This window comes from Hemiscyllium ocellatum, chromosome 7, assembly GCF_020745735.1.
Source record: "Hemiscyllium ocellatum isolate sHemOce1 chromosome 7, sHemOce1.pat.X.cur, whole genome shotgun sequence".
Classification (NCBI taxonomy): Eukaryota; Metazoa; Chordata; class Chondrichthyes; order Orectolobiformes; family Hemiscylliidae; genus Hemiscyllium; species Hemiscyllium ocellatum.
In genome coordinates, this window is record NC_083407.1 from 54,913,114 (window position 1) to 54,938,878 (window position 25,765).

Genomic DNA, 25,765 nt, shown 5'->3' on the forward strand with positions numbered 1-25,765 from the left:
CAAGACAGAGGGGCGAGGGGGCGACCGAGACACACACAAAGATGGAGAGAGAGAGAGACACACACACACACGGAGGGGGGAGAGAGAGACAGAGACACACACACACAAAGATGGAGAGAGAAAGGGAGAGGGAGACAGACAGACACAGAAGGAAAGAGAGGGAGATGGGGAGACAGGGAGGGGGGGGTGAAGATAGAGAGAGACAGACAGAGACAAACAGATGGGGGGGGGGGAAGAGAGAGAGACAAACAGAGATGGGGGGAGAGAGAAAGAGAGACAGAGATGGAGGGACAGAGAGAGAGAGAGAGACACACACAGACGGGGGTGGGGGGTGTAGAGAGAGAGAGAGAGAGAGAGAGAGAGAGAGAGAGAGAGATTTTCTATCCACAGCTCTCTCGGGGAAAGAATTTCAAAATTCATTACCTTCAAGAGAGTGAATTCTTCATCTCAGTTTTAACCATAATATACATGACCAGTTGGCCATTCCATCCACTGACCTACTCCACCAATCAGTCAGTCAATTATGGTGAAACTGTTAAGATACTTTTCTGCCTCTTCCCCCAATACCCTTTCATCCCCTTACTTAAAAAAGGTCTGATTATCTCAGTTTTCAATGTACTGAACAAACTAACGTTCTCTGTGAAATGGAATTTGACACACTCACGACCCTCAGAGAAGAAATTCTTCATTGTCTTAAATGGGTAACTTCTTACTCTGATACTGTGCTCTCTGGTCTGAGACTCTCCCACGAGGGGAAATAAGCTCTCCATATCTACCCTGTCAAGTTCCACAAAAATAAAATGTTTCAATAAGGTTGGCTCCCATTCTTTTAAACTCCAATGAGTACAAGCCCAATCAATTGAACCAATCCAGGAAATCCTACATACCTGAGAACAATTGAGCGAACTATTTCTGACTGTCCCCAAAAGCCAGTGTATCTTTCCTAACAGAAAATGCCCAAATCTTTTCCCAGTATTCAAAGTCAGGTATGACTAGTGCCTTCTAATGTTTTGGCAAACCTTCCTTATTTTTGTATGATTCCATTTGATACAAAGGGCAGTATTCCACATGGCTTCCCTATTACCCACAGAACTTGGATGATAGCTCTTCTCTTTAATTCAAGCCCAAGGACCTCTAAGACCCCCTTCGCTTCACCTTCTTGGAGCATTCCATTTCAAACAATGTACAGCTTTTCTGTTCTTCCTACCAAATAACTTTACATTTTCCAACAATACATTCCATCTACCATGGCTTTAGCTGTGCCTCAACAGTCTATATGCCTTTGTGCATTGTGTTATCCTCAACACTTACACTGTCACCTAGAAACATAGAATCCCTACACTGCAGACAAAGTCATTTGGCCCAGCAAGTTTGCACTGGTCCTCTGGAGCCTCTCCCACAAGCCTGCATTTATCATGGCTAACCCACTTAGCCTATACATCCCTGGACACCATAGGATATTTTGGATGACTAATTCACCTAACCTACATATCTTTGGACTATGTGAAGAAACCAAAGCACCCAGCAGAAACTCAAACAGACACAGGGAGGACATGCAAACTCGAGCCTAAGGCCAGAAACAAAGCTGGGCCCTTGGCGCTATGAGACTGCACTACTAACCACTGTGTCACCTTATTTGTGCGTCATTTGCAAATTTGGTGATAGTACATTCTCATCTAAGTTATTCACATATATTGTAAATAATTATGGCCCTAGCTCAGATCCCTACAGCACTTCGGTAGTTACAGATTGCCATTGTGAAACTGCTCCCTTTATCCCAATTCTGCCATCTATTAGCTAAACAATCCTCTATCCATTCTAACATTCCGCTCCCAACATTATGGGCTCATCTTATTAAGTGGCCTTATGTGCAGTATCCTAACAAATGACTTCTGAACATTAAAAAAAGTTACATCCACAGTTTCCCCTTTATCTATATGACTTCTTACCTCCTCAAAAGAATTCCAATAAATTTGTCAGGCATGGTTTCCTTTTGACTCCACTTGATTATAGTCTATATATGTAAGTGTCTTATTACATCTTTTACAATATATCCTAACATTTTCCTAATGGCATATCAGCTAACTGGCCTATAGTTAATTGCGTTTTTTTATATCTCTCTCCGTTTTTGAATGAAGGTATTACACTGGAAACATTACTACTAGTACATCCATCCACAATCTCTACAGCTACAACCTTTAGTATCCTAGGAGGCAACCCATAAGGTCTAAAGCAATTATTGGTCTTTAGCTCGATTAATTTTCCTAGTACATTTTCTCTAGTATTCTACTACATTCATATCACTACATTTGACCATTTGATTTAGTATTTTGAGTGCTATTAGTTTTGTCTACTGTGAACATTGATGAAAAATATTCATTCGACTTCGGTCATTTCCTGGCTCCCCATTATTATTCCCCAGCCTTGTTCTAGAAAGAACATACGCTCATTTGGGCCTCTCACTTTCCTTTTTTTAAGTTATATACTGTTCATTTTTATATTACTTGCTCGTATGCCCTCAGTTGATTTCTCCCTCAACTCTTTCTTGTCATCATTTGTTGGCTTTTAAAACTTTGACAGTCCTCTGGTTTACACTAATCTTGGCCTCATTATATGCTTTTTTCTTTCAATTTATCTCCTTCCGAGTATTCACTTTCCTGACTAGAATATATCTTTGCTGTACATCATGATTTCTTTTCTTAAACATCTGCCATGTTCATCAAATGTTCATATGCTAAACTTGGTTCTCAGTCCACTCTGTCCTCATTCCTTTACAATTATCTTCAATTTACTTAAATTCTCTTATCTTTATCTTGGCAATTATCCATAAACCAGATCTAAGGTTGCTCAAGTTGTAAACATTTGCTACACGCATTCAATCTGGACCATCATAATGCCCAGCAGCTCCCACTCACTGCTGCAGCAATACATCAATCAGCCTGCCATTTTTTTTTAAATCACCCACCCCTACTCTTCACACTTTATTTATTTTTACACATTAATATCAGTTAGCTCAGTTGGCTAGATAGCCTGTTTATGATGCAGAGTGATGCCAACAACTGGGTTCACTTCCAGCACGATCTGAGATTACGATGAACGACTCTCTCCTTCTCAATGCCTCATCTCTACGAAGGTAAGTGTTACAACATGGAGGTCAAACCTCTGTTAATTAAAACCAAACATCCAGAAAAGCTTGCCTCACCTCATAATCTGTTAATATGAGTGAGAGAATTCCTAAATTCCACAACTGAAAAGAAAATTTTTTTTCTAACTCTAATAGTAAACATTAATCAAAAACTATTCAGACAGTAGGTAGTAGGTAGTTTTTCTTAACTACCTACTGCCTGACCACAACTCTATAAAAATAATATGCTGTTCCAATAACACACTTATTAAACATTACATTAACTTAATCTTAAAACCACACAATCTGTCTTCTTCAGTGTTTTCACTGTTCCAATTGCTGATCCACCGGGACATCGTCTTTTTTTTTCTGCGAGTATGTTTCACGTGAAAAGTTACCTTTGACAGAAAGTGTCTTCTAATTTCTTTGACAGCAAGAGATTAGATGGGTAGTTATCTCTCTGGCTCTACAGCAGTTGCTCACTGTTTGATGGCAGTTGCTCTCCCTCTAATTTTAAAAATACTGGGTTTATATAAACCCCTTGACACATTAAAGTCTTATAATTTGATTGGTTTCCTGGTGTCAAAACAATAAGGTTCAAATTTCATTGGCTTCTGATAACCCGAGCATAACATAAACTAATTAGTTAAATTTTAATTGTCATCAAAACAACCACCAAAACTCAGATACCCATTTAACAGCCAATTGTTACGTTTGGAATAGCCCAATCTTTGGCTGGCACCTGTGGCTATACTTTAAATTCAGAAAAGCATGTTCTATCTTAAAGTGACCATACATGCTTTTGAATTCCTAACAATGGTGACCCTCATGTTAAACTAGCATCAATCAACTCACTCTAATGAGAGAGCAGCCCTCTGGTACAGTAGGTCTATGGCAGCTTTATACCTGTCTTTGGTGATTAGGTCTCTAGTCTTCCTCCTTTCCTTAAAGTAAAAGGACCTTACTTTAAAGATTAGAAACACTCACCAATCAGCTGCTTTTGCCATTTCACTCCATGAGACATTCACCTCTGGCACTCTAGTGTAAGTCACATTCAATTACTAAGCCACACCAAGCTGACTGCTTACAGTCAACAGCTTTTCTCAGCACAAAATGTCTGAGTCACATCGTGAGCATTCAAAGTCAGCTGATTCTTAATCAATCTGCTCTTTCAATTCAACTCTTGGGGATAAAAATCCCACTGAAGGCTAGCTACAGAATTTAGATTTCAGTTTATTATCAACACAAACTACAAACTAAATGAGTTTAGCAGAAATTGAAGACATACAAGTTCTTGCCCAAAAAAACATATGAACTTAGTCCTAGCTTGATCTGAGTTTGCTAGCTGAATTTATATGCTTTCAATAGAAAGGATAGACACTTCATGAAGATCCAGTTTCAGCTGGTTATTAAGATGCTCTTTCACTACAACTCTAAAAGTCCTGCTTAAGGTGAGAAACTGTAGGATTTAACCCAGAGCATTCAGTATAATGCCAATTATTAACTAAATAAGGTTTGTACAGAATAAACATTTAGACTTTCATAATCAACAAATGCATTTTCAGTCCATGTGAATAAACCTAATGATTCTTCTGTGAACTGCCTCCATTGCAGAAACAGAGTTAGTAGATCCCTCCTTAAATTAAGCCAAAACTATACACAATACTCTGAAAATGCAGTCTCACCAAAGCCCTATGCAGTTGTAACAAGACTTCTGTTTTACACTCCATCCCCTTTACAATAAAGACTGCTAATTCCATTTAATAATTTCATGTACCTGCTCACCAGCTTTTGCAATCATGTTCAAGGATTCCTCTGAACCACAGTATTCTCTAGCCCCTCTCCACTTAGATATTTTGCTTCCCACTCAAATGCACAACCCTACATCTTCGCATAGAACATAGAACATGGAAAAATACAGCGCAGTACAGGCCCTTTGGCCCTCGATGTTGCGCCGATCCAAGCCCACCTAACCTACACTAGCCCACTATCCTCCATATGTCTATCCAATGCCCGTTTAAATGCCCATAAAAAGGGAGAGTCCACCACTACTACTGGCAGGGCATTCCATGAACTCACGACTCGCTGAGTAAAGAATCTATCCCTAACATCTGTTCTATACCAACCTCCCCTTAATTTAAAGCTATGCCCCCTCGTAATAGCTGACTCTATACGTGGAAAAAGGTTCTCATGGGCAACCCTATCTAAACCCCTAATCATCTTGTACAACTCTATCAAGTCACCCCTAAACCTTCTTTTCTCCAATGAAAACAGCCCCAAGTGCCTCAGCCTTTCCTCATATGATCTTCCTACCATACCAGGCAACTTCCTGGTAAACCTCTTCTGCACCCGTTCCAGTGCCTCCACATCCTTCCTATAGTATGGCAACCAAAACTGCACACAATACTCCAAATGCGGCCGCACCAGAGTCTTATACAACTGCAACATGACCTCAGGACTCTGGAACTCAATTCCTCTACCAATAAAAGCCAGTACGCCATATGCCTTCTTCACAGCACTATTTACCTGGGTGGCAACTTTCAGAGATCTGTGTACATGGACACCAAGATCCCTCTGCTCATCCACACTACCAAGTATTCGACCATTAGCCCAGTACCCCATCTTCTTGTTACTCTTACCAAAGTGAATCACTTCACACTTACCTACAATGAACTCCATTTGCCACCTTTCTGCTCAGCTCTGCAGCTTATCTATATCTCGCTGTAACCTGTCACATCCTTCCTCACTGTCAACAACTCCACCGACTTTCGGATCATCCGCAAACTTGCTCACCCGACCTTCTAGCCCCTCCTCCAGGTCATTTATAAAAATGGCAAACTGCAATGGTCCCAAAACAGATCCTTGTGGAACACCGCTAGTAACTGCACTCCAAGATGAACCTTTACCATCAACTACTACCCTCTGTCTTCTTCCAGCCAGCCAAAATGCCATACCTCTATTTTTTGCAGTAGCCTACCATGGGGAACCTTATCAAACGCCTTACTAAAATCCATATACACCACATCAACCGCTTTACCCTCGTCCACCTCCTTAGTTACCTTCTCAAAGAATTCAATAAGGTTTGTGAGGCACGACTTGCTCTTCACAAAACCATGCTGACTATCCTTGATCACAATATTCCTATCCAGATGTTCATAAATCCTATCCCTTACAATTCTCTCTAAGAGGTAAAAAATGAGGTCTGCAGATCACAGCTGAAAATGTGTTGCTGGTTAAAGCACAGCAGGTTAGGCAGCATCCAAGGAATAGGAAATTCGACGTTTCGGGCATAAGCCCTTCATCATTCTCTCTAAGACTTTGCCCACAACAGAAGTGAGACTCACCGGCCTATAGTTACTAGGGTTATCCCTACTCCCCTTCTTGAACAAGGGAACCACATTTGCTATCCTCCAGTCTTCTGGCACTATTCCTGTAGACGAGGACATAAAAATCAAGGCCAATGGTTCTGCAATCTCCTCCCTTGCTTCCCAGAGAATCCTGGGATAAATGCCATCAGACCCAGGGGACTTATCTATTTTCACCCTTTCCAGAATTTCCAACACCTCTGCCCTATATACCTCAAAGCCATCCATTCTAATTAATTGTGACTCAATATTCACATCGGCAACAATGTCCTGTTCCTGAGTGAATATTGACAAAAAGTATTCATTCAGTGTTTCCCCAATCTCTTGAGCCTCCACGCACAACTTCCCACGACTATCCTTGACTGGACCTATTCCTACCCTAGTCATTCTTTTATTCCTGACATACCTATAGAAAGCCTTTGGGTTTTCCCTAATCCTAGCAACCAAGGACTTTTCATGTCCCCTCCTTGCTGCTCTTAGCTCTCTCTTTAGATTCTTCCTGGCTACCTTATAACTCTCAATTGCCCCAATTGAACCTTCACGCCTCATCTTTACATAGGCTGCCCTCTTCCCTTTAACAAGGGATTCCAATTCCTTATTAAACCACGGCTCCCTCACACGACCCTTTCCTCCCTGCCTGACAGGTACATACTTATCAAGGACACTCAAAAGTTGCTCCTTGAACAAGCTCCACATATCGACTGCGCCCTTCCTTGAAGCCTACTTTTCCAAGCCAAGCATCCTAAGTCATGCCTCACCGCATCATAATTTCCCTGCCCCCGGTTAAAACTCTTGCCCTGCAGTGCACACGTATCCCTCTCCATCGCTAGAGTAAAAGTCACCGAATTGTGGTCACTGTCCCCAAAGTGCTCACTTACCTCCAATCCTAACACCTGGCCTGGTTCGTTACCCAGAACCAAATCCAGTATGGCCTCACCTCTTGTTGGCCTGTCTACACATTGTGTCAGGAAACCCTCCTGCACACATTGGACAAACACCGACCCATCTAACGTACTCGAGCTAAAGCTTTCCCAGTCAATATCTGGAAAGTTAAAGTCCCCATAACAACCACCCTATTACTTTCACTCTTCTCCTGAATCATCCTCGCAATCCTTTCTTCTACGTCTCTAGGACTATTAGGAGGCCTGTAGAAAACTCCTAACAGGGTGGCCTCACCTTTCCTATTTCTAACCTCAGCCCAAACTACCTCAGATGGCGAGTCTTCATCCATCATCTTTTCCACCGCTGTAATACTATCTTCGACAAGCAATGCCACATCTCCCCCTCTTTTACCCCCACCTCTGACCCTACTAAAACATTTAAACCCTGGAACCTGCAACAGCCAATCTTGTCCCTGTTCTACCCATGTCTCTGTAATAGTCACAACATTGAAATCCCAAGTACCAACCCAAGCTGCAAGTTCATCTACCTTATTTCGTATACTTCTCGCATTGAAGTATACACACTTCAAGCCACCTTCCTGTTTACAGGCACCCTCCTTCGAGATTGATGCCATGTTCCTAACACCTCTACACTCCAGGTCCTGCACCCTAAAGCTACAGTCTAGGTTCCCATGCCCCTGCAGAGTTAGTTTAAACCACCACCCCCCCCCCCTCAAAGAGCACTAGCAAACCTCCCCCCAAGGATACTGGTGCCCCTCAGGTTCAGGTGTAGGCCATCCTGTTTATAAAGGTCCCACCATCCCCAGGAAGAACCCCAGTTATCCAGATACCGGAATCCCTCTCTCCTGCACCATCCCTGTAGCCACGCATTTAACTGCTCTCTCTCCCTATTCCTCGACTCTCTATCACATGGCACATGTAACAAACCAGAGACAACAACTCTGTTTGTTCTAACTCTGAGCTTCCAACCTAGCTCCCTGAAAGCCTGCCTAACATCCTCATCCCTCTTCCTACCTATGTCGTTGGTGCCAATGTGGACCACGACTTCGGGCTACTCCCCCTCCCCCTTAAGGACCCGGAAAACACAATCAGAGACGTCACGTTTCCTTGCACCTGGGAGGCAACATACCAAATGTGAGTCTCTCTCGCCCCCACAAAACCACCCATCTGGGCCCCGAACTATCGACTCCCCAATAACTATTGCTTTGCTGTTCTCCACCCTTCCCTTCTGAGCAACGGGGACAGGCTCCGTGCCAGAGGCCTGAACCCCATTGCTTACTCCTGGTAAGTCGTCCCCCCTCACAAGTATCCAAAACGGTATACTTGTTCTTGAGGGGAACGGCCACAGGGAGTCCCTGCACTGGCTGTTTCCTCCCAGTCCCCCTCACTGTCATCCATCTGTCTGCAATCTTTGGAGTTACTACTTCCCTAAAGCTCCGATCTATGACCCCCCTCTGCCTCCCGAATGATCCTAAGTTCATCTCGAACATTATCTATCAAATTTCTATCTGCTCACTTAACCTAGCTCTAATTCGTAGAATTTGTATTCTCCTAGCAGATGTGAGTACAATACACCCTGCCCCTTCACCGAAGATATTACTATCAATTATAAACAGTTGAAACACCAGCATGGATCTGTATGAGACACCACTAGTTAGTTTCCCCAATCTGAAAGTGACCCTGTTTAATAGTTTCCTGTTGGTCAGCCAATGCTCTTGCAGTTTGATAATAACTGATTTATCTTAAATACCTTTAAGTAAATATCCCAGGCACAAAATAGCTATTCATTTTGCTATTTTTTTAATTACAAGCTCTAGCACTCATTTAAAACGATACTATTTTAACCATAATACTCAGATGAAACTAAAGCATTACAAATTACATTACCTTGCATGAATGGAAATCACAAATTTGTTTTGATCAGGGTTAAACAGTCTCCGTACATGTATAAGTGTTGCTTTTGGAAAACACACATAATTTTCAGAAGTTTTTAAGAAAAACCAATGCCCTTGAATATATTGTGCTAAAAGTCTCAAACTAAAGAAGACATGAATGTTTAAGGAGAAAGTACGACTCAGGAATATTAATAAAATACAAGGCAGTGTCTAAAATAGCTGATTTTCATTTGAAGAATTAGTAGTGATATACAGTTTCAATGGCAAGTACATAATGCTCAGAAGAAATAGAAGAAAATTGAACAGAAGTCAAAATGTTAGACCTAATACCAAAAATAATCAGGAATAATGTTTGTTAAAGAAAAACATTGAGCTCTAAATTCAGTAGCTCTACAGCTATTGAAAAGTAAGCAACTGCTCTATTATTTGTCATTTATACCTGGAGACCTTTTGCCTGTCCATGCATGCATACTTAGCGACTGGCGTGGCAACAGTGGTGAGGATGGAAGTGACATGGACACTCCTTTAGACATGTTCATTTTGCACGTATCCTCTTGAATGGAAAACTGGCCAGAAGCATCATCTGACATCCCAACTTGCCCAGAACGATCAGTATAAAAGTCTCCTGTTGAAAATAAATAGTATACAATAACCATTTGCTAAGAATCAAGGATGACAGAAGACTATCAATATAACAGGTATAGGATGAGTCAACATCATTATGTCCAAAAATAAGCTAGAGATGGTGAAGGAGAACAAAAAGAGGAGAGAGAAAAAAGGGTAACAAAAATTAGGAGTCATTGTGGAGGACAGAACAGCAGAAACAACTATTTGTGAAGAAAAGTGATTTCTAATTTTATTACTCTATTTGGTCTAGTTTCAACTTTACATAATGGAGAGGTAGCAAACATCATTTTGAATAAAGACATAACGGGCTTGCAGAAAGATATACATAGGGTAATTGAGTGGGCACATTTCTGGCAGATAAAGAATAATGTGGGAAATGCGTGAAGTTGTTTACTTGAGCAGGAAGAATGAAAAAGTTTATTATTAGTTAAATGGAAATAACTGCAGAAATCCAAGGCACGGAGGAATTCAGGTGTTCTAATACATGAATCACAGGTAGTTAACATGCAGGTACAGTACATAGTCAAGAAAGGCAATGGGATGCTATCCTTTATTGAGAGAGGAAATGAACATAAAAGTAAAAATGTTTCGCTGCAGTAATAGGAAACTGATGAGACTACAGAGAATCCCTACAGCAGGGAAGCAAGTCATTTGGCCCATCGAGCCCATACCAACCATCTGAAGAATATCCCACCCAAACACATCCCCTACCCTATCCCCGTAACCCTGCATTTCCCATGGCTAACCCGCCTAGTCTACACACTCCTGGACACTATGGGCAATTTAGCATGGCCAATCTACCTCCCCTGCACATCATTTGGACTGTGGGAGGAAACCGGAAGCACCTGAAGAAACCCCACGCAGACACTGGGACAATGTGCAAACTTCACACAGACATTTTGAAAATGGCGTGCAGTCTTGGTCACCTTATTTAAAAGAAGGATATAAATACTTTGGAGGTGGATCAGAGAAGGTTTATTAGCTTTATACCTAGAAGAGTGGCTTGTCTTATGAGGAATAAGTTTGGATAAGCTGGGTTTCTCTCCACTAGAGTCTGAGCGATGATTTCATGGAAAAATGGAAGAACTTGAATGGCCTTGCGAAAGTGGATATGGAAAGAAGTTTCCTCTTATAAGCAAGTCTGGAACTGAAGGGCATCATTTTAAAATTAGGGGTTGCCCATTTTGGATTGAGATGAGGAGTATATTTTTCAACCCAAGTTGTGCTATTTTGAAACTGTTTGTGCCAGAAGGCTGCGTCATTGAATATTTTGAAGAGAAAGGTAGATAGATTTTTTAAAACCGAAAGAACTGTGGATGCTGAAAAATAGACATGAAAACAGAAATTACTGGAAAGGCTCATCAGATCTGGCAGAATCTGTAGAAAGAAATCAGAGTTAATGCTTCGGGTTGAACGACCCTTCCTCAGAACCGTTCTGAGGAAGGGTCATTCCACCCGAAATGCCAGGTGGACTCCCTTGCCTAACAAGAATCTAAGATTTTGGCGTATTGCAGACCCAGAGATGGTGTTGCTATTGTTGGGGCCATGGTCTGTAAAATATGATTCCATGAGTTTGACTACACAAGGCAATTGCTTGACTAGTCTGAGACATAGGTCAGTCAATTTTGGCATGAGTCCCCAAAGTTTAGTCAGGAAGACTTGGTTGAATCAAAAAAAGGCTGAGTTGCCATAGTCGCCAGTTACATAGCTTTCTAATTTCTTGGAGTCCATATTTTTAAAAACTCTCATGTCCACAGTGAACTGAATGCACCCACCAACAATCGGGACTACTCCAGAATGCTGATAAGAGTGTCTGATGCAATTTCTCTAAGATATAATTCTGTGAGTATGAGTATGCCAAAATGTTATTTAGCTTATCCATGCGACAGCTCTTCCAATTGTGGTACAATTTACTCCTACGTGTTACTAAAGAGAACTTTGTAACATCAACAGGATCGAGCTTGTCATTGCGCATTAAAGTTATTGCATGTTATTTAGACAAACACCCAAAATGATAATTTGGTCAAAGTTAAATTTAAAGAGATTGGATTGACTGAAAATAAGATGGGTGAATATCCAAAATATTTGTCTTACAAATAGCAGAAAATCCAGCAACAAGTCAAGTTTTGCCAAATTCAGAACCTTACCGGGTAAACTTTACGTTCATCACTTGAGTTTTCAAACAAAAGCAATATTCAAAACTAAGCTTTATTTTTAAGTTGTGATATGGACTGTTTCAACGTGTATTGCATTACTTACCTTTCTTCTGCCGCTGTTGTACACCATCAATTGAGGGTTGTGGTTTCGCTCTCTGTTGCTCCATTTTGTACACATCTGCTTTATAAGAAAATTAAAAGGAAAATAAACATATAAAAAGTGAATTCAATTACTGCATATTATAATACAAATCATGATTTAAATTCAAAATGAAATTCTAAGGCTTTCACTACTTTTTGGATAAAGTCAAATCCACGTTACACATCTATTGCCTTGTCACAATGTTGACTTGTTGAGAGATTTTAAACAGCCTTCGCAATAGAATTCTAAATATTAAAATCTACACAAAATCTTCCCTGGGATTATCCATTGTTTCACATGATTGAGTCGATAAATGCAGTGTTAGAAAAGGACAGTACCGTGTCAACTGAAGAGTGATAAAGAACACAACGGATCTGCAAATAACCTGATAAAGAACACAGCAGATCTGCAAATAACCTCACCTACTGCTGTGACTCCATGAAACATGAAGACTGATTCAATGCTAGGTATATCCTTTGGGACATTTTTCTAATGTTTAATTTCCTGTCTATCACCTTTGCCACTGGCAAATTTCAGAATAGTACAATCAGTTAATGCATTATTAGGAACTGGGCTTTAACACAAATTGCCAGAATACTTGAAGTCATCCCATCTTAGAACTTGTAAATTTCTGAAAGCTGGCTAAAAGAAATGAGAATTAAATGATGGTCTTTTTCACCAACTAGTTATAATTTTCCATACTTACAAATGCTTGTTTTAATTTAAAAAGTGTGAGCAACATAATTCTTAAATAATAACAAAACCTTTAGATCCCAAGCATGATTCCAAGATTCCATATCTCGGATATATATGAGACCAAGGTTAAACATGTTAAAAAGGCTTAGAATAACCACCCAAGCAGTAAGTGATAATAAATTTACAGTGTCGTGTTAGAGTAGCATTGGAAAAGCTCTGCAGGGTTTATGCCCAAAATGTCGACTCTCCTGCTCCTTGGATGCTGGCTGACCTGCTGTGCTTTTTCAACACCACACTTTGACTCTGAACTCCAGCACCTGCAGTCCTCATTTTCTCCTATGAAATTTAGTGTTGAGAAAGACTTGAGAGAAGGTTTAGAGTCACCACCATGACAAGGAGGCAAAAAAAGCATGTATTCTAATAGTTACTTCAGGTGAGGAGGGCATGGAAAGGACTGAATAGGTCTCAGAATTATGTTGACCACAGTTTCAAATTTAAAATGATTTGGATTAGGAAACTGAAAGCAAAAATGTCAAACTTATTATTAACATCCAGCTAAGAGCAGCATTAAAATCACAGCAGCAGCAGCTCAAAAAATACAGATGCAGCAAAGTAAAAGGTGCAAGTGCAAAGAAAAATGGCAGATGAAACCAAAGCTAGCAAGAACAGCAGCACACACACTCCTTAAATGGTGCTGAAATAGTTGAGAATAAAGCTAAAAGAGGTTTAACAGATATGAAATATCCAACAGATGCACAGGAATGATGAATGCCAGTGGCATAGTTAGTATTGCTGCCTCACAGTACCAGGGACTCTGGTTCAATTCCAGCCTTGGGTAGCTGTCTGTGTGGAGTTTGCACATTCTCCCAGTGTCTCCCTGGGTTTCCTCTGGGTGCTCCAGTTTCCTCCCACAATCCAAACATGTGCAGGTTAGGTGAATTGGCCATGCTAAATTGCCCACTGTGTTCAGAGATGTGTAGGTTAGGTGCATTAGTAAGGAGTAAATGTAGAGTAATAGGGTAAAGAAATGAGTCTGGGTGAGTTACTCTTCAGAGGGTCAGTGTGGACATGTTGGGTCAAATGGCCTGTTTCCACACTGTAGGGGATTCCATGATAAACCACATGACACCATTCTATGATTTTAATGAAAATACTGAACTACCTAACTGAACAATTGAGAAGTCAAGAAACATGAGACCAAACTGTTGGGGTCAGGCCACCTGAGTTTTATATTCAGTAGGCCGCACTGCAGTCTGCATCTGGTTTCAATTGACAATACACACACATGAAACACATGATGAAGACAATGCACAGAATAGCAAAAGATCTGAACAAGAAAAGACTGAAAATAAAATCTTTGCAACCTGGAAACATATGAAAGGTGATTTGAGGATGTTTAAGATAGTTAAAAAATGTAAAACGTAAATCCAGAATATTGAAACTTTTGTGTCATTCCTTCACAGGACATGTGCATTGGTACGAAGGCTCGTATGCAGGGACCATTTTTAGTTACTGAAGATTGGTGATCCTTTTCTTTAACCACTGCAGTCCTGGGATAAGATCAGTCAGGATTGTTGCACATGGTGCAAATAAATAAAATGCATCCTCCGTGAATAGCAAACATGCATTAGAGACAGAGAGAAAACACAAGGAGGTGAAATCCAAGCCAGAAACTCAAACAAAACTCAATTGTTTTTAATATTCTGTCCTATTTGCAGCAGGGCTGCCTGGCATATTAGCCTTAGTAGACGTCTATGTACCGACTAGAATAGTTGGGTGGACAGTTGGTCTGTAATGAGACTAACATAGATAGCACAGATTCAACAGTAACTGAGGTTACCATGAAGGTCTGTCCTCCTTAAGCCCTTCACCTGAGGCATGGTGACCCTCAAGTTTAACCACCTCCCATCATCTCTCCCTGAGTGTAGCTCTGTGGTCCATTAGGACTATGGCAACTTTATACGAGAAGTCACCCAATAAGATGATCAAGTCTGCTCCACCAATGAACAAGATCATGGCTGATCTGATAATACTCAATTTCACTTTCCTGAATTCTCCCCACAACTGTAGATTCCCTTACTGATTAAACAAAATGGCAGTCTTAGCCCATAGAATAAGTAAGTTCACACATTCACTACCTTCCAAGAGAGAAAAATTTCTCATGTGTTTGAAGTGGGTGACACCTCATTCTGTGATGACTTCAGATTCAAGGCTTGCACCAGGGGAAACAACTTCAGCATCTACCTTGTTTCAAATTGGTCACTTCTCATTCTTCAAAACCTCCAATGATTAAAGGCCCAACCTACTCAACCTCTCCTCATTATAAAATCTCTTGCATACCCAGAATTAACTATGGGAAATCTTTCTGGACTGCCTCAAATGCCAGTCCTTAGGTAAGAGGAACAAAACTATTCATAATATTCCAAGTGCCTTATATAGGTTTAGCAAGAATTCCCTACTTTTATAGTACATTCCCTTTGAAAGAAAGATCAACATTCCATATGCCTACCCTATTATCAGAACTTGGACACCAGTTTGTAATTCACTAACAAGGACTCCCAAATCCCTCTGTGGCTTTTTGCAGTCTTGCTCCATTTAAATCATGTTCAGCTTTTCTAAACATCCTCTCACATTGTATTCTATCTGCCAATGTTTGACGGGTTATTACAGAATCACAGATAGATTGCAACAATGCTGTCACTTTCTTTCGTCCTCAGCTTTTTTTGAACAGAGGTTGTAAACACAGAGCTGCCAAACTAGCTACTGAAAACAGCTTAAGTAAATAACTTAGGCGGCTTCAGGTTTTTTAAAAACTGTTGTAACAATGGAACAAGAGTGGCTAGCTCTCACAGACCAGGTTTTCTAGTCAGAATCTGTTTGGCATACCAGAAGAGGTGGAAGCTTCAGCAAATGATTTCTAGCTGCTACTTTCTCTGAAACTTCTCGATGTTGTTACCTTCTGGCTTGATTGATTTATTGTCACATGCAGAGGTACAGTAAAAGTTTTGCCTACAAGTAGTACAGTCACATCATAGTAAGCAAGGATGTACAGATCAAAAAAACTTAGAGGTATACAGGTTACATTGCAGAGCGTGCACTAATCAAGATCAGCATTAACAAGATCAGCATTTTTTGAAGCTAGAGTTTATTCGTCAGTCTAATAATGGCTGGGAAGAAGCTATTCCTGAACCTGCTCGTGCGTGTTCAGACTTGTGTATCTTCTGCCTGATGGAAGAGGTTGTACGAAATCACGACCATTGTGCAACAGGTCTACAATGATGTTGGCAGCAAGCAGTGCAAATGAAGTCCATGGATGGAAGGCTGGCTTCCATGATGACCTGGGGTGTGGACACCACTTTCTGTAGTTTTTTTAAGACTCCCAGGCAGAGCAATTGCCATACCAGGCTGTTGTGCACCTAGATAGTATGCTTTCAATGGTGCATCTGTAGAAATTGGTGAGGATCCTTATGGACATGTCACATTTCCTAAGCCAGCAGAGGAAGAGGAGGTATTGTTGCACCTTGTTGGCCATCACAACTACATGGTTGTCAGTTAGCGTCACTAAGGAACTTAATGCTTTCTGCCCTCTCGACCTCAGTTCAGTTGATGTAGATGGGGTGTATTCTCCTTTTTTCTTTCTGAAGTCAACGATCAGTTCTTTAGCTTTGCCGATGTTGAAAGAGAAGAAGTTGTCATGGTACCATGTCACCAAAACCTCTTTCTCCCGTCTGTATTTTGACTAGTCATTGTTAGATATCCATTCCACTACAGTGTCTCGTCAGCGAACTTGTAGATGACGTTCATTTGGAATTTGGCAACACAGTCATGGGTATACAGGAAGTACAGCGGGGGATGAGCACGCACCCTTGGGGGGGCTCCAGTGTTAAGTGTTATTGTGGAGGAGGTGCAGTTACCTATCTTCACCAACTGGAGAACTACATATAAGAATTGGTGTCAGAATTTACCTGTTTGCCAACAGCAATGTTTATGGGATGTTAGTATATTGGAAGTTAATTAGGACTAGGTACTGTAGAATTGAAGACACTATCAAAACTGGAAGAAAAAGTGGAAAGCAGCTCAGAAAAGTGGTAATATTTTCAAGAAATAATGACTGAAAGATTGACAGAAGGAAAAATAAAATTATGAGGAAAAATTAGCTAAAAATATAAAAACACTAAGACTTCCTCTAAGTATTTTAAAAAGAGTTAACAAGATGGGCATTGATCCTACAGAAAGTGATTTCTCCACCCATAAAACAAAAATGTGTTGTCTGTCTGCATTTATCTACGTGTGCAGTTTTGTTGTTTTGTCGTTGTTTAGCTGTGGTAGGACCTATTTATTTGTAAAAAAATTTTTGTCATGTACAGAAACTTAGCCCATGCTTTCCATCAACTTGGGTCTAAACAAACCAGTGAATTGTGGAATTTTATACACTTTGATAAAGTCTTCAACTATTGAGACAACTCTGGGAAATGAAAGACTTGATTTCCAGCACCCAATCCAATGAGACATGTCACCATCTTCAAATAGAGACAACTTCTTATGGTGAAGTCCACTCTTGAAGATCCACCTTAAACATATTTCTCCAGATCTTCTTTTCCTACCTGTTAGCATGCATTTGACTTCCATTCTGACAGGACACTTGTTTTGCCTCCTGAATTCTCTATCAGTCTTTTCAGTTGTCTGTCTCTTTTTTTCTCTCTCGATATCTCGGTCACCCCTGACCAGTCCTGTGTAGCACTTGACTGGCATTGCTGTCGCTCCAAGTGATGCCCAGCATATTATGTAGACAATTCTATTGGAAGATGTCTGATTACGTGCCACATTGGCTGTTACATTTCATGCTTTTCTGACATAGATTACAGGTCCGACAGTGGATACGCAGATTTGCAGTTCATGGCCACATTGGTGGTGTTGGATACCAAAAATGTGTAGAGTTGCTCAAACATTTATACTGCTTTGCCAATTCCAGTCAGAATGTTGAATTTTACATCACTCTTCCTGGAGATGTTGCTTCTTAGTTCTGTCGCCCAATGGTGATGAAAAGATCTTGTTTACTATCCAGTCTTCACTTTCAGGACTTTCTCAAATTGGATGCATAGAACAACCTTGGCACGGCTATAGTCAAAACTGATGATCACGTCTTTGATTCCATACAATTCTATGGCCAGCAAGGAGATGTTACTTATGAAATTTAGGTGGGTCAATTGGTGGCGTTGCCAGGGGATGCCAAAATTTCCAAATACCATCACCTTTTTCATGACAAAAATTACTAACCTAAAGAAAAGGAATAGGGAATATTACGAAATCTTTCCATATCATGTGTTCGTGTTGAAGGAGGCTGTGTGTCTTGATGTAGAAGTTGCAGAATAAGGGATTGAACATATTGATATGGTACTCGAGGATGTTGTACTAACCTTATGCTGGACCAAAGTGAAATGCCAATAGATGTTATCAAAAATCTTCTTGAAATCAGTCGAGCTTATAAATAGGTCAAATAACATTGAGGAAAAGGGGAAATCTTCAAAATAGAGATTAAAAAGTGTGCATAGGGGACTATATTGGGAGAAGAGAAACAAATAAAGAACGGTGGATACTATAGAATGTAATATTATGCATTAGTTTTGAAATTAATTTTCTACTTGGCAGCGTATTTAAACAAATAACAGTCCAGCACAGAAACAAACTTTGGCACACCAAGGCCACAGTGATACATGATGCGCTTTCTAAATTAAATCATTTTGCCTTCATATGGTTCACATTCGTCCATTGTGTCTTTTCATATATCTTTCAAGATACCTCCTGAACACTTATTGTATCCAACTCCACTGGCAAGTACTTTCTGCCCTGTGTTTTAAAAAAAACTTGCCTCTCTCACACCTCCCCTAAATTTTTCCCCATTTACTTTAACCCTTTGTTTCCTAGTAATTAACATTACTACTGTGGGAAAAAAAACTTCTACTCACCACTCTATGCATGCCTCATAATTTTGTAAACTTCTATCAGAAAACTTAAACCGGAACTATGTTTTAAAATAGTTTCACTTCCTCCCATTTTCTACTTAAACCATTATGTTATAACATGGAGAAAGGCAAGCAAACCCAAACAGCCTAACCCTGTAAAACTAAAATGCTCAATGCTCAATAAAATTAACCACAATGGCACCATCCAGATTTTTTGAATAACCAATAGATGTACAGCAGGGTAATAGACCCTTCGGTCTAACTTGTCCATGGCGACCAGATATCCCAACCCAATCTGGTCCCACCTGCCAGCACCCGGCCCATGTCCCTCCAAACCCCTCCTATTCATATACCCATCCAAATGCCTCTTAAATGTTGCAATTGTACCAGCCTCCACCACTTCCTCTGGCAGCTCATTCCACTCACATACCACCCTCTGCGTGAAAAAAGCAGCCCCGTAGGTCTCTTTTATATCTTTCCCTTCTCATCCTAAACCAATATCCTCTAGTTCTGGACTTCCCTCCCAACCCCACCCACCACCCCAACCCGCTACACCCCCATCCCCAGGGAAAAGACTTTGTCTATTTATCCTATCCATCTCCCTCATGATTTTATAAACCTCTGTAAGGTCACCCCTCAGCTGCCGACATTCCAGGGAAAACTATATTGGGTCTGGGTGGGTTACTCTTCGGAGGGTCAGTGTGGACTGGTTGGGCCGAAGGGCCCGTTTCCACACTGTAGGAAATCTAATCTAACAGTCCTAGCCTATTCAACCTCTCCCCATAGCTCAAATCCTCCAACCCTGGCAACATCCTTGTAAATGTTTTCTGAACCCTTTCAAGTTTCACAACACCTTTCCGATAGGAAAGAGACCAGAATTGCACGTGATATTCCAACAGTGTCCTGTACAGCCGCAACATGACCTCCCAACTCCTGTACTCAATATTCTGACCAATAAAGGAAAGCATACCAAATGCCGCCTTCACTATCCTGTCTACCTACAACTCTACTTTCAAGGAGCTATGAACCTGCACTCCAAGGTCTTGTTGTTCAGCAACACTCTCTAGGACCTTACCATTAAGTGTATAAGTCTTGCTAAGATTTGCTTTCCCAAAATGAAGCACCTCACATTTATCTTAATTAAACTCCATCTGCCAATCCTCAGCCCACTGGCCCATCTGATCAAAATCCCATTTGTAATCTGAGGTAACCTTCTTCGCTGTCCACTACACCTCCAATGTTGGTGTCATCTGCAAACTTACTCACCATATCTCTTATGCTCACATCCAAATCATTTATATATATATATGATGAAAAGTAGTGGACCCAGCACTGATCCTTGTGGCACTCCACTGGTCACAGGCCTCCAGTCTGAAAAACAACCCTCCACTATCATCCTCTGTCTTCCACCTTTCAGCCAGTTCTGTATACAAATAGCTAGTTCTCCCTGTATGCCATGAGATCTACCTTGCTAACCAGTCTCCCATGGGGAACCCTTCAAATGCATTACTGACGTCCATATAGATCACGTCTACAAAAGGAACAAATAAATGGAGATGCAACTGGTCAGTTCACATAAGCTTACCCCATGATATATGGGATTGCATCTGAGGCTCTTTCTGAAGACACCAGAGCATGCAGATAGTTTGCAGGATGCTCATAAGAATATTCATTTAATTCTTATAATGGAGATTCCATGCTTTGAACTTTTAATAAGTTGATAATGAAGGGTCAACCGGGGAGTAATCTAACCTCCATGCTGTAGCTTTTGCAGTCACAATGCTTCTGACCTCAACGGAGTTCAAAAGTAAGGTCAAGTTCTGGTTTCTACTTATTAGACTTGAGTGTCTCTATAAGAGACTATTGTTACCATTCAAATATCTTCCATCTGCTTGAATATAATGCTTCTCTGGAGTCAAACTGTCTATATAGCACTCTTTTCAACAGTCAACCAGCAATCACCTCCAGGCCTAGCCTCAAAAAAAAATTTGTTGAAGAAAACAAGCTGCTGTTCACAATTCAAAGCTCACCTTCAGCTCTCAGGTCACAGTTCACAGCTCCAACCCAAAAATGATAAACATAAAAAAAAAGAGAAAAATCAGGTGAGTTCTAGTAATTAAGTGTGCATTCCTAATTAAAATATATTCCCCTACATACCAATCTCTTTCTTGCTCCCTCTTCCACCTTCACGACTTTTCTTCAGAACAGCTTTGAACATTGCACACGTTTTCACAACTCCCTCGTTAGTCTGCAATAGTAGAGGAGACATTACCTGTACAAGAATCACAATTTGATATTGCCAGATTTTTCAGTACCTTCTGGAAACAGTAATATCACCATGAACAAATATAAACTTCATTTTAACCAAGTTAATCTATTTGAGAAATATCCATTTAAAGTAATCATCTTTGTTCACAAAGTGATTAAATTGTTTCACCATCATTAAGATCAATCTACAGTATTATTTACACTGATAAATAAACTTGAATTTTAAGTATTTAGCTACAGCTTCAGCAAAAATTGCATCGGCGAGTCCAGATTTCACTATGATGGGAAGCGTTTCCACATTGGCAAGAATAGTGGAACAGCCCAAAAATCATAAGTCTTGCCCTGAAATGATACTCCCTATTTTCACTGTTATGGGAACAGGGAAAGTTCATCTGACTCTAACACACATTTACTGACGCAATTAGCCTTTAAGTCATCAGCTGCTTTACCTGAAGTATATTTTGGAAGAGTGCACCTTAACATGTGCAGATAGCTTAGTAACAGCCTATCAGAATTTTGTGGATCCATTGAATTACCAGTGGGGTACCTTTTCGGGAGGTAATGAGCCCTTTGGTAGGTCAGGTGAATTTGGAAATGTTACAAGTCATCACAAACATGTAACAAGTTCATAAACACACAACAATCAAGTTCATTAGATCTGTCAACAGAGTGATTAAGATTGACAGTCAAAAGCAGCATCTAGAAAGTCTGTCTATTTGGTGTATGTTCCATTACCCGGAATGAGTGGATTGCCTCATGAGGAAAGACTAGGCACACAAGATTCTGAGGGGACTTGATTGAGAGGATGTGGAAAGGATGGTTTCCTCTTGTGGGAAAATCTAGAATGAGGAATTATGGTTTCAAAATAAGGGGTCACCCATTTTAGAGAGATGAGGAAAACGAACTTGAGGGTCGAGGGTCTTATGGAATTCTCTTCCTCAAAAGCATTGGATTCAGAATAGTTAAATATTTTTAGGGCAGAGACAAATAGGTTCTTGATTACCGAAGGGATAAAAGACCATCAGGGGTACGCAGGAATGTGGAGTGGAGATGAAAATCAAATCAGCCATGATCTTCTTGAATGGTCGAGCAGACTCAAGAGAGGCAAGTGGTCTAATTATGCTCCTTATTTGTGTGCTCGTAACTGATTATGGGCATTTTATTTTCCATCCCAAAAAAGCTAGTCATTGTAACAAACTTACTGTGGTTGAAGTCTCTGCAGTGTACAGGGTTTATTTACGATCTAATTAACAATGTAACTGGTCACGGATGATCTAATCTTGCAACTGGGATTTGTATTCATCAGTTTTAATTTCAAGAGTTAGTTAATTACTTCTAGCAATAGAATATTCGCTTGAATTAAGATTTGCAAGAGTTCCTGTTCTAAGCTCAACAAACACTCTCACCTAACATCATTAAAAAAGGGTGCAAGCCCAAAAAGTCAACAGATTTCAAAGAATCCTCTGTACAAGCTCAAAAGCTATTGACTTGTTAGAAATATGCACCACCACAAAACTTTATTCTCCATTTTTCATGTTGAATATAATTTGCACCATTAATTTGCTAGAAATGTAGGCTGATAAGTGATCGGAAACCTTAATAACTTAGAGAACAAACAATTGCTAACTGAATTCTTGGATCTAAACCCTGATTTGTCTGGGTACAGATCTGCATCATTAGTTTGTCTTTACGTCATTAATGTGCAATCTCATTGAGAAGCCACAGAATGCTAACATTTGAAAAGTAAAAATGTACAAGTGTCACCCTTACTGCAGAAAGGGTAATCTGAACAGGAGGCTGAAACACAATGAAATTTTGTACTGTATCACATCATGCTACATTTCATCTGGCAGAACAGGATTTGCATACCAAGTAACTGAAACAAGATCATTCAATGAGCCAAATGGCATCCTTCCATGCCATAAATGATTGCCTTCCATTAATATTCTTCACTTTGATGAACGCAAGAAAATTATAGATTACTGGCACAATTTTCATAAATAGCATGTTAGGCAATTGTAGGTGAAGTATCCACTCAGTATTTGGTGGTGGCATGATGTTTCATCAAGTTCTACGATCAGGTCTCACTTGAGTACAAAGGTAAACTACTAATGGCAGCTGTACTCCTCATACAGCTTTAAACAGTTCCAGTTGGCAAGTTATCTCCAGCCCTTAAAGGGAGATGCATTTTGAAAAAAAGAGGTACAGAACATATTATGAGGGATCAGGTAATGTGGAATCATCTATAAATCCAAACTCCTGATCTGTGAGCAGTGCATTCACAATCTCAAGACTGGTTATTGGCTTTGCAGCTAATTTAACCCTCTTGCCACACTTACCAATTCTTCTCCCCATCATACACACCAAGCTATGTCCCATATTTTCAAAGAATTTCCACAGGTCACATTATTATCCCACTCTCATTTGTCACAAAAGATAGTGGCTTCAAGGGCAGGAGGGTGTTCCACTAGATTGAGAACTTGATGTCTGAGCAAGGCTCAGCTGTCACTATTGCTCGTGGGAGGACACACAAGAGATAAAGCAGCTGTAAACTCTATACAGCAAGTTGTTTGCATATCTTCCTTTCCTTTCTTGAACTGAATATCTCTTTTATTCTGATGAGTCACATCTTAGTTGAAAGATAGAGAATCAAACAAAAATAGTTAAACGTGGATATTGCATTTTATTAATTTGCAAGACTCATTACAGCAATAATGTTGGACTATTGTCACAAGCATGTGAAATCTTAACTGTATTTTGCTTTCTCAGAATAAGTTAACACAGTTTTGAACAATAATATGTTAAAACAGATAACCACGTGTGTCTGCCATATCTGAAACTAAACCAATTTGTGAGGTTAAAACAAAGCCCAGTGCAGACACCTATATGGGAAATGAGATGCATTGAAAAGCCTGTAAAATTTAACCATGATGGTTGCCAAAGTTCAACTGCCTTGAGAAGGGAAAATGAGAGGATAAAGATAACAACTGGTCAGTCAGGTGGATCTCAGAATATGGGGCACTTAACTTGGTCCAATCAAAGAGTCCTGGCTAACAGATATACAGAGGAACCTCGATTATCCGAAAAAGATTTCAAGGCTCTGTTAGAAAAGTTACAAAGAGGTAAGTGTATTTGAATTATCTGAATGAAAGAACATGCAAAAACAAAAAAAAACACCAAGCAGTTCAAGCATCAGCGACCGGATTTTTTTTTAGCCAAGGGTTGTTACAAAGAGGTAAATGTATTTGCAAAAGTAAGTATTTCACAGTATTCCCGTCGCTTTACCAGGCCATTCATGAAATAAATGGCTGAGAAAGTAAATGCACGCACAAGGCAGTACTTTCGTCTTTCTATTGCGAGACTGAGTTCCCGGAAACAAGACAAATGTTCATGATTGTAGCAGTTGTTCGGGACTTTTTAATGTGGTCTTCACGAATCCTTATCAAATGCTTAACTACTGCTGCATTTTTTAAAAAAGTTTTCTCGTGTTATCATTGCTTTAATTTGTTCATCATATGAAATCTGTATCCTCTTGCGCTCAATACATTAAAAGTATAGATTTAAACAAATTCTCCAGTAGACCACAGCATTATATCAGCATGGCTCCTCTTGTTTAAGGTAAAATCAATTATCCAAATAATCAGTTATCAGAACGAAATAATGCCCGGCCATCTCGTTTGGATAACCAAGGTTCCTCTGTGAACAGGAGTTTCAGGGGTTTTAAATAAAAAGCGGATACTGTAAATCAGAAACAAAATCAGAAATTGCTAGAAAAGCTCAGCAGGTCTGGCAGCATCTATGGAGAGAAATCAAAGTTAACATTTCAGGTTGAATGAGGAAGGGTCTTCATGCATTAATCACTTGCATGCAGGTACAGCAGGTAATAAAGGAAGGCAAATGGAATTTTATAGAATCATACAGCACAAAAACAGACGATCAGGTACAACTCATCCACACCAAATAGACATCCCAATCTGACCTAGTTCCATTTGCCAGCACTTGGCCCATATCCCTCTAAATCCTTCCCATTCATAGACCTATCCAATTGCCTTTTTTAAAATAAATATATCAGCAAATTTTTTTTTAAACTTTACAAAAATATAAAATTATTGAAAAAAAATCAGTAATAAAAAGAAAATACAAATTACAATACAACTACTGTCTACTAACTACTAACCTACTCAACAATACAAAACAAATCCTAACACCGTGCAAAGCAACACCAATAAATAAATAAGTAAATAACTAATAAATTAAAAAAAAACAAAAAAAAAACACAGAATACAGAACAGCCACACTCGGCACAAAGCTCCCAAAGCAACGGGAGCATTGTACATATACCCATATTAATTCAGGAGACCCCCTCCAGGGCCGAGGGCTCGACAAACCTAACTGTCCTGGTTAAACAAATGCCCCAGATTAGATTTTAGATTAAATTAGATCCTCTAGAGTATGAAAACAGGGACTTTGGCCCAGCAAGTCCACACCACCCCTCCTAGTTAAGATAGCTGAAAAATCTATATCCAAATAACTCAAGTAGGGCTGCCATGTCTTATAAAAATGGTCTGTTGTGTGGTGCACCATGTTTGTAAAAAGATCCAAGGGACCTTCAGAACAGAAATGCGGA

At 40.0% G+C, this 25,765-nt stretch overlaps 1 protein-coding gene across 4 annotated transcripts in view; it reads right to left on the minus strand.

The window, feature by feature from the left end:
• The window catches only part of LOC132817089 (protein TANC1-like), a 250,421-nt gene that overhangs the window by 172,783 nt on the left and 51,873 nt on the right, over nucleotides 1-25,765 (minus strand). The window contains exons 2-4 of one of the 4 annotated variants that reach the window (XM_060827218.1): nucleotides 21,028-21,142; nucleotides 12,173-12,250; nucleotides 9,726-9,911 (exon numbers count right to left, since the gene is read on the minus strand). In XM_060827218.1, the coding sequence (XP_060683201.1) occupies nucleotides 9,726-9,911; nucleotides 12,173-12,250; nucleotides 21,028-21,139 (376 nt within the window). In that variant the 5' untranslated portion in view covers nucleotides 21,140-21,142. Of the gene's footprint in view, nucleotides 1-9,725; nucleotides 9,912-12,172; nucleotides 12,251-20,900; nucleotides 20,930-21,027; nucleotides 21,143-25,765 lie in introns of those variants that run through there. The other 3 variants (XM_060827216.1, XM_060827215.1, XM_060827217.1) reach the window with 3 other exon arrangements.